General features: G+C 44.1%; 1 protein-coding gene across 1 annotated transcript in view; it reads left to right on the plus strand.

Moving 5' to 3' along the window:
- The first annotated feature begins 9141 nt into the window (after positions 1-9141).
- The window catches only part of PRIM1 (DNA primase subunit 1), a 32026-nt gene continuing 25411 nt past the window's right edge, over positions 9142-15756 (plus strand). The window contains exons 1-3 of the mRNA XM_056860539.1: positions 9142-9244; positions 10024-10181; positions 11408-11514. Of these exons, the coding sequence (XP_056716517.1) occupies positions 9142-9244; positions 10024-10181; positions 11408-11514 (368 nt within the window). The remainder of the gene's footprint in view (positions 9245-10023; positions 10182-11407; positions 11515-15756) is intronic.

Raw genomic sequence — 15756 nt, forward strand, 5'->3', positions numbered from 1 at the left:
GCTTGCTGGGTATGAAAACAAAACAAAAAAGGGGTGGGGGTGGTGGTTTAAAATCTGCATTCTGGTTTTAACCTGTTTTAACCTCTGTTCTCATTATGTGATTGTCAGTCAGAAATGCACTCTTTGGAGAATATTTTGGGTTAATGTACAATCTTAGGTAAATGTTAAGAAAGCCATGTTTATCCTGTGGTTCACTGCACCTTTTCCTGAGGGAATGACATTTCACACGAGGTCAATGCACCCCTAATCCTGATTGGTATACACTAGCAATATTTTGTTGAAATCAGCAAAGCTGTTTGGCCTTATTGAGTAGTAGGTAACGGTGATTCACCCATGAAAGCTTTTCTTTTCTGAGCGGACGTACAGTAGAGTTTTGACTGCAGCAAAAAGATAGGCCAAAGTATTTCAGAAGTTGGTTTATGATCCAAATTGTATATACCTTTAAAACCCCTCTTTTTTTGCAGCCAACCCCTACCCTACCCTCTGCACGCATTTGATCACCCCCCTTAACCTCCTTGGGCTAAGGCCTTGAACTAAGGGGTGGATCCAGATCAATGCTATTAGCATATGGGCAGCCAACTCAGTTACCAGGCCGAGAGCCGGTGTGGTGGTGTGGTTAAGAGCAGGTGACTTTAATCTGGAGAACCGGGTTCGATTCCCTGCTCCTCCACATGAGCAGCAAACTCTTATCTGGTTGTTGTAATGTACAAGGAGCTTCTTGGGGGGCGAGTTTCTGCTTAGCGTGTCTTTTAGTTTTTGGCACTTCTGGGCTCCGGTATGTAAGTAGTTTGCTGAGGTAGCTGTTTAAGTGGCTGACTAAGAGAAGGCCAAGCCTGAAAGAGAGACCATCAGAGAGCTTAATAAAAGCCCTTCTTAAGTGAAGCAAAACTGATGTGTCCTGTTGTTCACAATACTATACAGGTTTGATTCCCCACTCCTCCACATGCAGCCTCTCTGAACTCTCTCAGCCTCTCCTACCTCACAAGGTGCCTGTTGGGGGCGGGGGGAACGGAAGGTGATTGTAAGCCTTAGGGTAGAGAAAAGCAGAGTATAAAAACCAACTCTTCTTCTTTTATAACTCCATACCTACTCCATGTTGGTGTACCTGTCTGTAGCGGTTTCTTTTTTTAAATATATATATAAATTTTTTATTATTTTTATAACATAAAACAAAACAAATACAATAATAATAATAAAACATTTTAAAAAGAAAATACAAAAGAGTATCTATATATACTTATTAATACATTCATGGTTACAAAATTATAAAATTCAAAACTAAACCAAGATACCCCTTCGACCCTCCACCCACCTTAAAAAGTGACCCATCACCCAACTTCCGAAGAAGTGTCTAAACAGTTTTAAAAATATCTATTAACAATAAAATATAAAAATATTAAAACTAGTTTCTATAACTCACGAATTAAAATAGTAAAATTCATTTTGCCAGTTTATCCCAATATGTGGCGGCCTTTGTCCAAGTTTTTTTTTAAATTTTCCATATCTTTTCCATGTAGGAACTCCGTTAATTTGGCCATCCTCATATACATCCATAGTTTCTCTCTCCAGTCATGAATTGAAGGTTTATTCCCTTGCTTCCAAACTTTAGCTATTACAATTCTTGCAGCAGCAAAACTATATTGACAAATAACTCTGTCATTATTACTCATATTTTTTTGTGGAATTCCCAATAAACAAAATGCAGGTTCTCTTTTTACTCTCACATTAATCAAATTATTAGTTTCCCTAATAAATTTTTTTCCAAAAGCTTTTAATTTTTTTACATATCCACCATACATGCATAAAAGTGCCTCTTTCAGCATTTCCAACATAAATCCATATCTCCTTTTTTCATTTTAGTTATCATCACAGGTGTTATATACCATCTGTAAAACATTTTATATAAGTTTTCTGTGATCTCATTAGCTATTGTAAATTTAAATTCTCTCTTCCATAAGTTTTCCCATATTTCCAAATTGATATTAAATCCTAACTCCTTCATCCAGTTCACCATTACTGGTTTAATTCTTTCTTGTTCTAAATTAGTTTCAGTTAATAGCCTAGTCCCTTTAACTGGAGATGCCAGGGACTGAACCTCGGACCTTCTGCATGCCAAGCAGATGCTCTGCCACTGAGCTATGGCCCCTCTCCAGGGCATAATCCCCCTTTTCTCTGTTCCTACTGAAACTAGTCTATAATGAAACTGAAATGAAGGCATGTTCTTCCTCTCTTTATCCTTGAGTGCCTCTCCCTTTATCATCTCACAGTTTAGGAGATAAGCTCCTCAGAGCAGAGACCTGCCCTTTTTGTACTCTATAAAGCACTACGCGGAGGGAAGGCGGCATGGTATAGCCCGATCTCATCAGATCTCGGAAGCTAAGTAGGGTTGATACTTGGAAGGGAGACCATCAAGGAAGACTGCAGAGGAAGGCAATGACAAACCACCTCTGCTTCTCGCTCGCCTTGAAAATCCCGTGCTGGGGTCATCATAAATTGGCTGTGACTTGATGGCACTTTACAAACACACACATACACAAACAGCATCATGCACTCTGTTGGCTCTATAGAAATTCTAATAATTTCAGAGAACACTTATGTTTGCAAGTATAATTAATGAGACAAAAGCTTTTTCAAGCACTTTCCAGAGGCTTTGGCCAGGGAGAACAGGGTAATAAATGGAAATTATTTAAAAAATAGTAATCTTTAGCATTTTTATAGTGCAGAAAAGTCCAAGTACCTTACATACATTATTTAGTTATAATGCTTACATGAAGCCTGCTAAATTAGGTGGTATTATTACCTCCATACTGCAGGGGAAGGGGTTGAAGAACAAGTAGCTGTCCTAGAGCAACCCGATGAGTCCACAACAGGAACTAAACCAGTGACTTCTTGATTTGTAGTTGGTTCTGAAGGTGTAACAAAGTGAGATTCTAGGAGATCTATGGTCAGCTCTTACCAGCATTTTTCAACGCCCAGCATTAGTTGTGCAAGGCCCTGATTCAGTTTGGGCTGATGGGAGGGATTTAACTTTTCCATGTCTGCATGATTTTACCAATCAAAGTAGACACCACCACCATGGTTCTGTGTTATTTAATCCTAGACAGAAAAAGGCAAAGACAGTGTCTCCATCTTTTCCTTTCTTTCCAGGGCTAATAGTAGTGTATGTTTGTTGGTTTCAATTGGCAAATCCACACAGAATTTCCCAGCCTCAGTCTAAGTTGAAGCAACATGCTTCTGCTATTTAACTTCAAAAACTCTAGGAGAAGACAATGATGGATTGCCCAGTGTCTCATCTAATTAGACCCTTAGTTCCTGAACTGCACTAGCAGCCTAACCAATTCAGCTAAGCCTGATGTTAGGGTTGCTAACCTCCAGGCAGCACCTGGAGTTCTCCTGGATTGACAACTGATCTCGGGATGAGAGAGATCAGTTCCCCTAGAGGAAATGGGAGCTTTGTAGGGTGAACTCTATGGTATCACATCCCTGCTGAGGTCCCTTCTCAACTCCACCCTCCCCTGGCACACACCCCTCCAGATCTCCAGGAATTTCCCAAGCCAGAACTGCCAAACCTACCAGATGCAGAAGAAACTGAATCAGCAGTCTTACTGCAAGGACTTCCACAAACCAGGAGCAGTTTTACCAATACCTGCAATTGCTTTCTTTCACAAACACATAGCTTCCCCAAAGCACCCTCATTTTTGTTTCAGATAGGGTGGTCAGATGAAAACAGCCCTGCACTGTTGATCACAGAGGGATGGTAAAAAGCTAGAGCATTTTTTACCTCTCCCTAACCGGCTGCCTTCTAAGGTCAGTAAAATGAATACCCAGATTACTGGGGATAAAGAGTAGAAGACTGGGGAAGGCAATGGCAAACCATCCCATAAACATAGTCTGCCTAGTAAACGTCGTGATGTGACGTCCCTCCATGGCTCAATAATGAACCAGAGCTTGCATAGGGGACTAGCTTTACCTTTTAACAGGCTGCACCTACCAAGTGATTTTTCTCCTCTACTGTTTTCTGCCTGCGTCTGTTCTCTCTAGTTCTAGGCTACATTCCATTCTGTTTCTGGTCTCCTTTCTCTACTAATGTCAAGCTTTGCTGATGTTATCCAAAGTCAAGGAAATCCCCACAAGTGCGCAGCTCCTGGTTCTCCTGTTTTATGGAGCTGTAGGCAGTCTGTCCCAGTGGACATCTGTGTCCCTTTTATGCGACATCATGGACACGCAAGTTACCGCTAATGATGAATAATGTAGTTTTGAAGTTCATATAGGATTTCCCCACAGGGAAGGGTTATAGCATAGAAGTAGAGCACATGCTTTGCAGCAGAAGGTGCAGTGCTCAATCTCTCAGGGAGCAAAAGTTCTCCCCCTGAAGTTGTGGCGATCCTCTGCCTGTCAGCGTGGACAATAAACGGATCAGTATTCTGATCTGGTTGTAAGGCTCTCTACAGCTTCAACATACTTGTCAACACTCTTAAATTATAATGCTCTTACCCATCTTCCTTGAGAAAAGGTTGGCTAGGATTTGAGCCACTACCTTCTTTAAAAACCAGCTTTTGCCCAGAAAGAAAGTTAAAGGTGTACATTTTAAAGTGGCTCTGCTTACCTCAGATTTCAGCTCACACTTTGACTGTTTGATCGGTCTGAAATGACAGCCCTTGAAATTCAGAAGGAAAAGCCTGTTCACTGTATGCAATTGGCAGACAAATACCCCTTTCCGTTCCTCCCACTCCAGAAATTGTACAGAGGTCCTGGGCAGACTGGAAAAGCACCAGGCTATGAGCCAAGCAAAGGGCCAAGTCCAAGGTACTGGATGGTATCTGTGAGTAAACAGTCATCCTGGATTCGGCCCAACAGTTTACCTCCACACTTCTGAGGACATTAGCCATGGAACTATTCAGCAGACTCCTCGGCATTGCCTCCAGGGCCCTCACCCAGAGCAATTGCTCCTATTATTCTCAAATAATTAGGATTACACTCTAAGAATGCATTTTATTGCATGCAAGGGAAAATTAAAGGAAAAGCAAAGAAAGATGAAAAAAACCAAAAACAAGGGAAGTTGGTATGGAACACTACTTTGCCAGCCTGTTGCATTCCAGTGTTCTCTCTACTGCCTTTCTTTTACAAATTAAAACATGACTACAGCACCAGCAAGGAGCCCCATGGCACAGAGTAGTAAGCTGCAGTACTGCAGTCCAAGCTCTGCTCACGACCTGAGTTTGATCCCAACGGAAGTTGGTTTCAGGTAGCCGGCTCAAGGTTGACTCAGCCTTCCATCCTTCCAAGGTCGGTCAAATGAGTACCCAGCTTGCTGGGGGTAAAGGGAAGATGACTGGGGAAGGCACTGGCAAACCACCACTGCTTCGGGGCTTGGTTGGAGTTATGCATGATTTTCCCGACCTTCAGAAGTCACTTTGCTCTTGCCTCGCACTTTCCCCGGGGTTTCAGGGTGCTGTTTTGCCACGAATTACAGTCTTCTCCGAGCCCAAATCACTGCAAATCAATGCCATTTCTGCACATAGCTTTAACTTCAGGCTTCTCTCTTCATGTCCATTCTCATTTGTCCCTTCCTCATCCAACCCCTCCCCTAGAAGCCATTTTGGTGAGTTTCAGCAGTTTTAAGGTCTTGCTGGCTGGCAGTTTTAAGGTCTTTCCCCCTGCCTCATATGGATCCTCTCTGGTCAGTTTCAGTAGCAAGAGTTTTTTTGTTTTTTTTTGGGCCAGGGCACTGGGAACAAACCAACCAAGTTCTTTTTAGTGCAAGACCCTGCTTTGAGATAGCCAGAAACAAATTGGTTGGAGGGGGGTTCCATTTGTGCTTTGGCTGTAAAATGGCCACTTGGTTCAAATCAAATGAAAGAATCCTGCTGCAGGGCTGGTGACCCAGGGCTCCCTGGCCCAGCCGTGGGTTTTTTTTTTCCTAGTGCAATTTTAGGGGGAAAAATGCTAAAATTGTAAATATAAATGAAGAGCAGCTGAGGAGAAAGACCCTGCATTCCCTCACCGCCCTTCAGGCAATTTACTATAAAGTTGCCCGAATTGCGGGGAGTGGGGATGCAGGGTCTTTCCCTTGGCTGCTCTTCATTTACATTTACAATTTTAGCATTTTCCCCCCACTAAAATTGCACTAGAAAACAAACCAAAACAACAACAACAACATTGGGGGAGGGAGGTGCTGGCTGACCTGGGCAGGATTTCCCACCCCCACCTCCTCATAAGCATCCTCTTGGTCAATTTCACAGTGCTTCCATACATCAGTGAGTGAACAGAGCTGGGCTGATTCCCACCCTCCTCTTGGTTAGTTCACAGCGGGAGTTTTCTTATGATCCCTGCAGTGAGATAGCCAGAAACAAATTGGTTGGGGGAAGGTTCCTTCTCTGCTTTGGCTGTAAAATGGCCACTCGGTTCAGTTAAAATGAAAGAATCTTGCTGCGGGGCTGGCAGGGCCTGGTGACATATTTTTAAAAACACACTAAGCAAATGACAAAGCAGTGGTTTCAAGGGGAGGGACTCGGAAGCTCTACATTTTTGCTGAGGAAAGGGGATGCATAATTTATCACACGTCTTGCAGGCTTAATGCACCTAGGGATAGTAGGACTCTCTAAATCTAAGTCTTTTGCTGTCATAGCTGGCTATGATCAGAACTGTTCAAAGTTGTTCCGCAGTTGCTTTGTACTCTCCTTTGCAGAAGCAAGAAGAAGCTCTGCTTGATGGAACTGTAGGTTGCTTTTTTGAAGAGCTGTGATTAATGTGTCCAAACACACAAGAAGCAGTAGCATGAATTAAGTAGCAAATCTCAGCAGGCTTTGTGCATACACACCTGCTTTTACCCCATGATCTTCTCTCTCCTCAGAAGATTCTATGCTGGCCATAATTAGACAAGGAATAGAGAATAAAACTGCTGCTATCATACTGCCTTTGTACAAATCTACAGTGAAACCACACCTAGAATACTGTGTACAGTTCTGGTCACTGTGCCTAAAAAAGGATATTGCAAAGCTTGAGAAAGTGCAGAAAAGAGCAATCAAAATGATCAGGGGGCTAGAGCAACTGTCCTATGAAGAGCAGTTAAAACGCCTAGGGATGTTTAGCTTGGAAAGAAAGGGGAGACATGACAGAGGTATACTGCAATGCCCTGACAGCATCTCACATTTGTTTCTGCTGGCCTTCTGAAAATTTGCTCTGTACATTTACTCCTGCATTCACAGAGGCTATAGCTTGGACAGCTGCATGGTGCAAGTTAGAATTCTGATGAGTCTGAAATCTAAACAATTACTTCTTCCAGTTTGAGAAGCCATTTTGAACAAAAGTTTCATGTGTATCCTTGTCTCTTGATGTGTTTAGAAGAGGAACATTCATGTCATTTGCTGCTAAGTGACAGATGTCACAATATGCTTTTTCCATTGCCACATCATAAGAGAGCCATTCACAGGGTCTTTCGCAAGCATTTTGTTACTGTCGGCCTGGCTTTTGCTTCACATTCGAAGCTCTCATCTTTGAAGAGCGAACCCAGTGTGATGCAGCGACAAAAAAAGCTAATACGATCTTGGGGTACATCAACAGAAACATAACATCCAAATTGCAAGATGTCATAGTTCCGCTGTACACTGCATTGGTCAGGCCGCACCTGGAGTAATGTGTGCAGTTCTGGAGGCCTCACTTCAAAAAGGATGTGGACAGAATGGAGTGGGTGCAGAGGAGAGCGACGAGGATGATCAGGGGCCTGGAGACCAAGCCTTATGAGGAAAGGCTGAGGGAGTTGGGAATGTTCAGTCTGGAAAAGAGGAGATTGAGGGGGGACATGATTGCTCTCTTTAAGTATTGGAAGGGCTGTCACTTAGAGGAGGGCAGGGAGCTGTTCCTGTTGGCAGCAGATAGTACATGCAATAATGGATTTAAATTGCAGGAGGAAAGGTTCCGGCTGGATATTAGGAATTTTTTTTACTGTAACAGTTGTCGACAGTGGAATCAGCTACCTAGGGAGGTGGAGAGCTCCCCCTCACTGGCAGTCTTTAAGCAGAGGCTGGATAATCACTTGTCATGGATACTCTAGACTGATCCTGCATTGAGCAAGGGGTTGGACTAGACGGCCTGAATGGCCCCTTCCAACTCTATGATTCTAAGTGTTACAATCCAGCATTGGTTGTAGGCTGTTAATAATATGATGGACTGGTTTGAGTTGTGAGCTGTATGCAACCACCAGAGGTGTTCTATTGTCATTTTCTTTTGGTTTGTCTTGTAGCAGGCTGTGCCTGGGAATCATTCTGGTTTTTCCTATAATCTTTTTTACCATATAAGCAGGATATTGTAGTGGCAAAAATGCTCGCTGTAGCTCCTTCAAGTGAGTATCTCTGTCTGAGGGGTTGAAGCAGATGTGATTATAGCGTAGGGCTTGGCTATAGACAATGGACTGTTTGATATGGTTGGGGTGGTACCTGGAGGCATGTAGATATGTTTGCTGATCTGTTGGTTTCCAGTATAATGTGGTGCTTGTGCATCCCTTGTGTATCCATACTGTGGTGTTCAGGAAGTTTATTTCTTGTTCAGAGTAATTCATTTTTAAGATTGATGGTGGGGTGGAAGTTGTTGAAAGCCTGGTGAAATCTTTTGAGGACTTCTCTGCCATGAGTCCAGACAAAGACAACGTCATCAGTGCATCTCAAGTAAAGAAGAGGTGCCAAGGGGTAGGAGTTCAGAAAACACTGTTCTAGATCCACCATGAAAATGTTGGCATACTATGGAGCCATGCAGGTGCCTATGGCTGCACCACTGATCTGAAGCTATAACTCCTCAAGAAACACATAAATACATACTAGCAAACAGGAACAAAGCCCCAAAGAATCATGGAAAGTGTGATATGATACGACAGGAACGTAGGACAGGACTGTGCTCCAGCTGCCATTGTAACTGAGCCCCCCCACCCCCCTTGTACAAGCAAGCGCTGGGGGTTCTTTTCAGCTGTAAAAGTAAAAACCTACCACTAGAGGGCGTCAGAGGATGCATTGAAACTAATGCAGCTGCCTCATCAGAACTACAATTCCCACAATTCCTGAGTTTTAGTCCTTAATTGGCTCCCGGCGAGCAAGTGGAAACGCGTTTCTCCCGCGCTTTCTTTCTTTTGCTTCCCCCCCCCCCGCCGACATGGCAGAATTTGAACCTGGTTCTTTGCCCGACCTGCTGCCACTCTATTATCGACGCCTCTTCCCCTTTGGCCCTTACGGGCGGTGGCTGCGCTACGGTGACGGTGAGATGTGGGGCTGGCATATTTGGGGTCCCCGTGCGCGGGGAGGAAAGCAGAGGGAAACCAAAAAGGCAACGCAGTAGTAACGTGCTGGGGAAAGGGACTTTGCAGGGCTTAATTTTAATTTTCAGGAACAGTTTCCCGTATGGACAGCATCTTTGAACATAGGCAGAGTTGCTTCCGTTACTCAGTATTGAAGAATTAGGGGGGAAGGCCTTTTGGGGCAGCGGGCGTGACCCACCGGTATGGCTCAGTGGTTCTTAATACCCCAGCGACCCCCCCCCCAAGTTTGTAACATCATATTTGAATGCCCACCCCACAAGAAAAGCATCGTTCCAGATAAAGCAACTCTATTTATGTTTGGGTTGCCAACCTCCAGGTACTAGCTGGAGATCTCCTGCTTTTACAAACTGATCTCCAGCTGATCGAGATCGGTTCACCTGGAGGAAATGGCTGTTTTGGCAATTGGACTCTATGGCATTGAAGTCCCTCCCCAACCCTGTCCTTCTCAGGCTCTGCCCCCCCCCCAAAAAAAACCTCCTGCTCGTGGCGGAGCGGGGCCATATTTTCTATGTATGTATAGGATACAGAGATCACAGGCATGTATTCAATGAGACCCTTGTGCCTGATGACACTTAGGCCAAAAGGTTTGCCTCTCTCTGCTTGTGAGTTCATGGCAGAGGTAAACCTCAAACTTGGGACTTCCTGAGTCGCAGTTCTATCTCTGAGTCTCTATAATGCACAATATAGCTAGAATGTGATCTTTTGCTTTCTTTTTGCAGTACCAAAGAATTACTTTCAGCGGCGGGAGTTCTCATTCACACTGCATGATGATATTTATGTCCGGTACCAGTCTTTCAGCACCCCACAGGAGCTGGAGAAAGAGATCCAGAAAATATGTCCTTACAAAATTGACATTGGGGCTGTATATTCACACAGGGTATGGAGTGCTTTAGAGCAATAGAACTTATGAGATAGAAAAAATCCTTGAAATTTATATGCTCGGTCCCCCTTCTTTAAGCGAAATGAACATCATTTTAAAAACAGAGCCATATGGATTTCACATGGCACTTTATATAATAACAAGCATGGGACTTGTAAGGTCTTGCAGGGGAATCTTGCTTTGCCCTGTATCCCCCTCCCCTACTATTTCCTCTTACCCTTCCCTGGCAGCCTTCTCAACCCCCTTTTCCAGCTTCTTTCTCTCCTTCCCACCTGCCAGCCAACCTACCTTTATCTGCCCCCTGTGTTCAGCTTTCTTTCCTTTCCTCCCACCGGCAACTTCTCCCCCAGCAAAGCTGAACCTAGTTGTGTGGTGGTCACCAGGCTAGGCCCAGGGGTGTGGGTAGTGAGTCTTCAGTGGTTGCTGCTAGACATTTCCCTGGAAAGGTCTCCCCCATTAGGGGACATGACGGGTGAAAGGGGTCTGACACTTTCCAGGACAGTTTTAGCCTCCCAAGTCCCCCCCATTCCCCTCCCCCCATGGCTTTGCTGCACAGAAACCAAGCCTTTGGAAGGCTCAACCATCTTGTTGTGGTTGCCAGGCAACCTCCAATATGGTGACTGAGAGCTAAGTGGGCATTCTTTTCTTAAAGCTACAGGCAGTTTCTATTATTTTGGAATGATTTAATCTTCCAATGCATATATTTTTTAAGATTTCAGATTTTTCTACAAACCTGGGACCTCCTCCAGGTTTGTAGAGAAATTTCCTCGTCTCTCCCTTGTTTCGTATTGCAGATCTATTAATCCAAACTCTATGGCCCTGTTCAGAATTAGATATATGATATATAGACAGTAGTACTTCCATTAGCAGGTACCTTCTTGCAACACTGGTTATTCGTCATGCAAACTATTCCCATTTTACAGCTAGGAAGAATAGAGTCTGACAATTGTTTTCTGAACCACTGGCTTACTGGGGAGATATTGTGCAGAGATATTTTCATTGGTTCTCCAGACCAAAATGACAAGCTTCCCAAACTTGTCAAAAACTCCTTCATGAAGGGTTGCCCATTTGAATTACTTTTTAAAAAATACTTAGACCAGTTCTACCTCAAATACAGTGAAATAAAATAATAGTCTTCTTGTTACTGTTGTGAAACAACAAAACAGAAATGTAAATGATTGTAATGTATTAAGTGATATTCTTTCTGATTTTAATCTCTGCAGCCTATCCAGCACAACACAGTACACATGGGAGCCTTCCAGGCTCAGGAAAAGGAACTTGTGTTTGACATAGACATGACAGATTACGATGATGTCAGGCAATGCTGCAGGTATTTTTATTTCTTTTCTGGATTAGTGATGTGGAGGTAGGCAGCTTGCATTGGTAGGATATCGAAGTCCTTATAGCTGAAAAGGGAGGCGTATAGAATATTGAGCATTCCTTCTCAGCTCCACTTTCTGAGCTTCACAAGGCATTATATTTTGGTATCTTGCAGCACTTGAGGACCAGCAACTTGTGTTTGATTTTAATTATTTATTTCTGTGCTGTATTGTTGTACGTGAGTAGTTTCTGATACCTAATAGTATGCCAGATAGGGGTTTAAAGGATTCTTTGCTATTCAGAGAGCCTATTTTCTTGCAGGTTGGAAGAATGTGTAAGCCAAGTGCTCTGTTCCCCAGGGGAACAAGATGGCAAAAGGCTTCCCGTTTTGGCTGGCAACTTGTAAAAGCAGTCATCTTGGAATACTCCATTTCCTTCCAAGCTATTGTTTATTTAATTGGTAAACCTTCAAGGCTGCTATTCAGCTATATGGGAAGGCAGCTTACAAGTACACAGCCTGGGACCTTCGTATCTTCAGGACTGCCTCTCCTGGTATACCCTCCAAAGATCTTTACGATCATCTGATAATAATTTACTGGTGGTCCCTGGCCCTAAGAGTGTGTGGCTGTCCTCGATGAGAGCCAGGGCCTTTTTGTCCCTGGCTCCGGCCTGGTGGAATGCTCTGCCTGGTGACATCGGGGCCCTGTGGGACCTTAAAGAGTTCTGCGGGGCCTGTATGGCAGAGGTTTTCTGCCAGGCCTATAGTTGAGGGCAGCCATGAGTATCAGATCTGCTGACCTCCCTACCCCCCCTCCTTTCCAGGCTATAAAATCAACTGAGGGGGTAGCCTGCCACCTATCTCGGCCAATATGATTGGAATTTAGATGCCATCTTGGGATTCCTTGGGTTTATTTTAATTTGAGATTTTGCTGTTTTAAATTTAGAATGTATTGTTAATTTTATTGTTTTAATATTGTTGATGTATTTTAAATGATGTCACCGGTCCTGAGCCTGGCTTTGGCAAGGGAGGGCAGGCTACAAATCATAAAAATAAATAAGTAATTTTTAATTCACTGTTTTTAGTTCCAGAATGCCATAATACCCTAACTGATAGCGATTGGTGGACCTATCTTTCATTATCTTATGTATTGCTTATAGTTGTTGATTTTTGTGACTATGTGCAGCCCAATTCTAGGCAGGTGTACTTGGAAGGAAGTCTGACTGGGATCAGAAGGACTTGCTGCCAAACCCGTGTGCATAGTATTGCAGACTGAATTATATAAGTTAGCTAACTGCATGGAATGAAAGAATACTACTTTTTTTCCATTCCAAGCCTTCAGCCAAATAATTTAAATGAAGGACTTTGTATTCCTCTGTCTTCCATTTCCCTTTGTTCTGGTCTGTCTCACACAATATGGATTTGTGATCTATCTCAGACGGCTTCCTATGACCAAAATATAGTATGCTAGAGACAGTGTATATTTAAACCTATGTCCCTTGTGGGTCAGTCCCAGCCATGTTACATGGTTCCAGAGTACCAGAAATGATGGCAGGAATATTTTGGAGTGGTGTGGTAATATCCCATGTGGTAGGTTGCTGCACAGCACTACAGACCATCACCTGATTTGATGCTGTTTTGAAAAGCCACCATGCCACTCTTTATCTGCATCAGACCATCTCGTTCCCCCACCAGCTGAGATTTTTGGGGAGGGCCTTAGTCTGTCTTCTAAAGAGGCTAAGCTTACAGCGGGGACAAAGTCATGGGGCTGTGAAACAGCCTCTCTGCTGAAGGTCATGCCCCTCCTTAAGTTGTGTTAAGTGCTGTCGAGTTGCTTCCAACTCATGGTGACCCTATGAAGCAATGTCCTCCAAAACATCCTATCATCAACAGCCTTGCTCAGGTCTTGCAAATTGAGGGCTGTAGCTTCCTTTATATTGTCAATCCATCCCTTGTTGGGTCTTTCTCTTTTCCTGCTGCCTTCAACTTTTCCTAGCATGATTGTCTTTTCCAGTGACTCTTGTCTTCTCATAATGTGACCAAAGTACAATAGCCTCAGTTTAGTCATTTTAGTTTCTAGGGTCAGTTGAGGCTTACCGTATATACTCGCGTATAAGCCGAGTTTTTCAGCCCAAAAAAAGGGCTGAAAAAAGCCAACTCGGCTTATACGCGGGTCAATACGGTAGGCGAGGGGAGGGGGGAGGAGGGGTAGAGGGAGGGGGAACTTACCGCCACTGCCGCCGCCATCCCGCACGCCTTCTCTGCGGCCTGGGAGAGGCCTGCAGGGCCTGCCTGAGTGCAGGCAGGCCCCGCTGCCCCCCCCGCCTTCTCTGTGGCCTGGGAGAGGCCTGCAGGGCCTGCCTGAGTGCAGGCAGGCCCCACCCCCCCCCAGCCCCCCCGGCGCCTTTTTTGAGGCCTGCAGGGCCTGCCTGCGCTCAGGCAGGGCCTCGCTGCTGCCTCCGGCTTGCGTGCCTTCCCTGCCGCCACCTCCAGCTGATCAGCAGGCCTCGTCCTCCCGGTGAGTAAGGGGTTCAGGGGCTCTTCTCCCTCCCCCCTAGGGTGGAGCTGGGGTCAGGGTGGGTGTGGAGGGCCCGGGAGGGGGTGGCACTGGGGTCGGGGTGGGTCTGGAGGGCCCGGGAGGCCGGGCGGGAGGGCGACCTGGGGCAGGGGCATTGTGTAAGCCAACCCTCGGCTTATACACGGGTGCCTAATTTTTCCCCATTTTTGGGGTAAAATTAGGCACCTCGGCTTATACGCGGGTCGGCTTATACATGAGTATATACGGTAATTTGATCTATAACCCACTGATTTTTTGGCAGTCCACGGTATCCTTAACACTCTCCTCCAATACTATATTTCAAAGGAATCTTCTTTCTTCCTATCAGCTTTCTTCATTGTCCAGCTTTCACACCCATACATAGTAATAGGGAATATTATGGCATGAATTAACTTGATCTTCATTGCCAGTGACACATCCTTGCACTTAAGAATCTTTTCTAGCTCCTTCATGGCTGCCCTTCCCAGTCTCAGTCTTCTTCTGATTTCTTGGCTAAACTCTCCCTTTTGGTTGATGATGGAGCCAAGGAATAGAAAGTCTTGAACAATTTCAGTTTCCTCATTGTCACCCTTAAAGTTGAGTAATCCTCCCGTAGTCATTACTTTTGTCTTCTTGATGTTCAGCTGTAGTCCTGCTTTGGCACTTTCTCTTTTAACTTTCAGCAGTAGTCGTTTCAAGTCTTCACTATTTTCTGCCACTAATGTAGTATCATTGGCATATCTCAAATTGTTAATGTCCCCCCCACCAATTTTCACTCCACCTTCATATAAACCTAATTCAGCTTTCCTAATGATATATTCTGCATACAGATTGAAGAGATAGGGAGATAAAATACATCCTTGTCTGACACCTTTGCCAATTGGAAACCATTCTGTTTCTACAGACTCTGTCCTAACCGTGGCCTCTTGTCCTCAGTACAGGTTGCACATCACAATGATCAGATGTTGTAGCATACCCATTTCTTTTAAAACCAGCCATAGCTTTTTGTGGTCCACACAGTCAAAAACTTTGCTGTAATCTATGAAACACAAGCTGATTTCCTTCTGAAATTCTCTCGTATGCTCCAGTAACCAACGTAAATTTACAATATGATCTCTAGTGACTCTTCCTTATCTGTATCCAGCTTGAACATCAGGCATTTCTCATTCTATATATGGTAACAGTCTTTGTTGTAAGGTTTTGAGCATCACTTTACTTGCGTGAGCAATTAATGCGATGGTCTGATAGTCACTGCAATCTTTGATGACTCCTTTTTGGGAATTGGAATGTAAATTGATAGTTTCCACTCTGTGGGCCGTTGTTTTGTTTTCCATATTTGTTGGCGTATTCTTGTCAAGATGTTGACAGACTCCATTTCTGTGGCTTGGAATGGCTTTATTGATATCCCATCTGCACCTGATGATTTGTTTCTCCCAGTTGCTCTCAGTGCAGCTTTCACTTCACTTTCTAAAACTGTAGGTTCTTCTTCAAAAGATTCTTCTTGGAAGGAATCTGTCATCCTTTCATCTCTTCTGTATAGTTCTTCAGTGTATTGTTCCCACCTTTTCTTTATTTCCATGTTGATCATTCAGCATGCCTAACCTTGCTTTAAATTTGGCTTTGATTTCTTGGATCTCATGGAACAGATCTCTTGTTCTTCCTTTTTTGTTGTTCTCGTCTATTTCTTTACACTGGTTATTATAATAGTTCACTTTGTC

The sequence above is a fragment of the Euleptes europaea genome, chromosome 1 (genome assembly GCF_029931775.1).
Source record: "Euleptes europaea isolate rEulEur1 chromosome 1, rEulEur1.hap1, whole genome shotgun sequence".
In the NCBI taxonomy this organism is placed as follows: Eukaryota; Metazoa; Chordata; class Lepidosauria; order Squamata; family Sphaerodactylidae; genus Euleptes; species Euleptes europaea.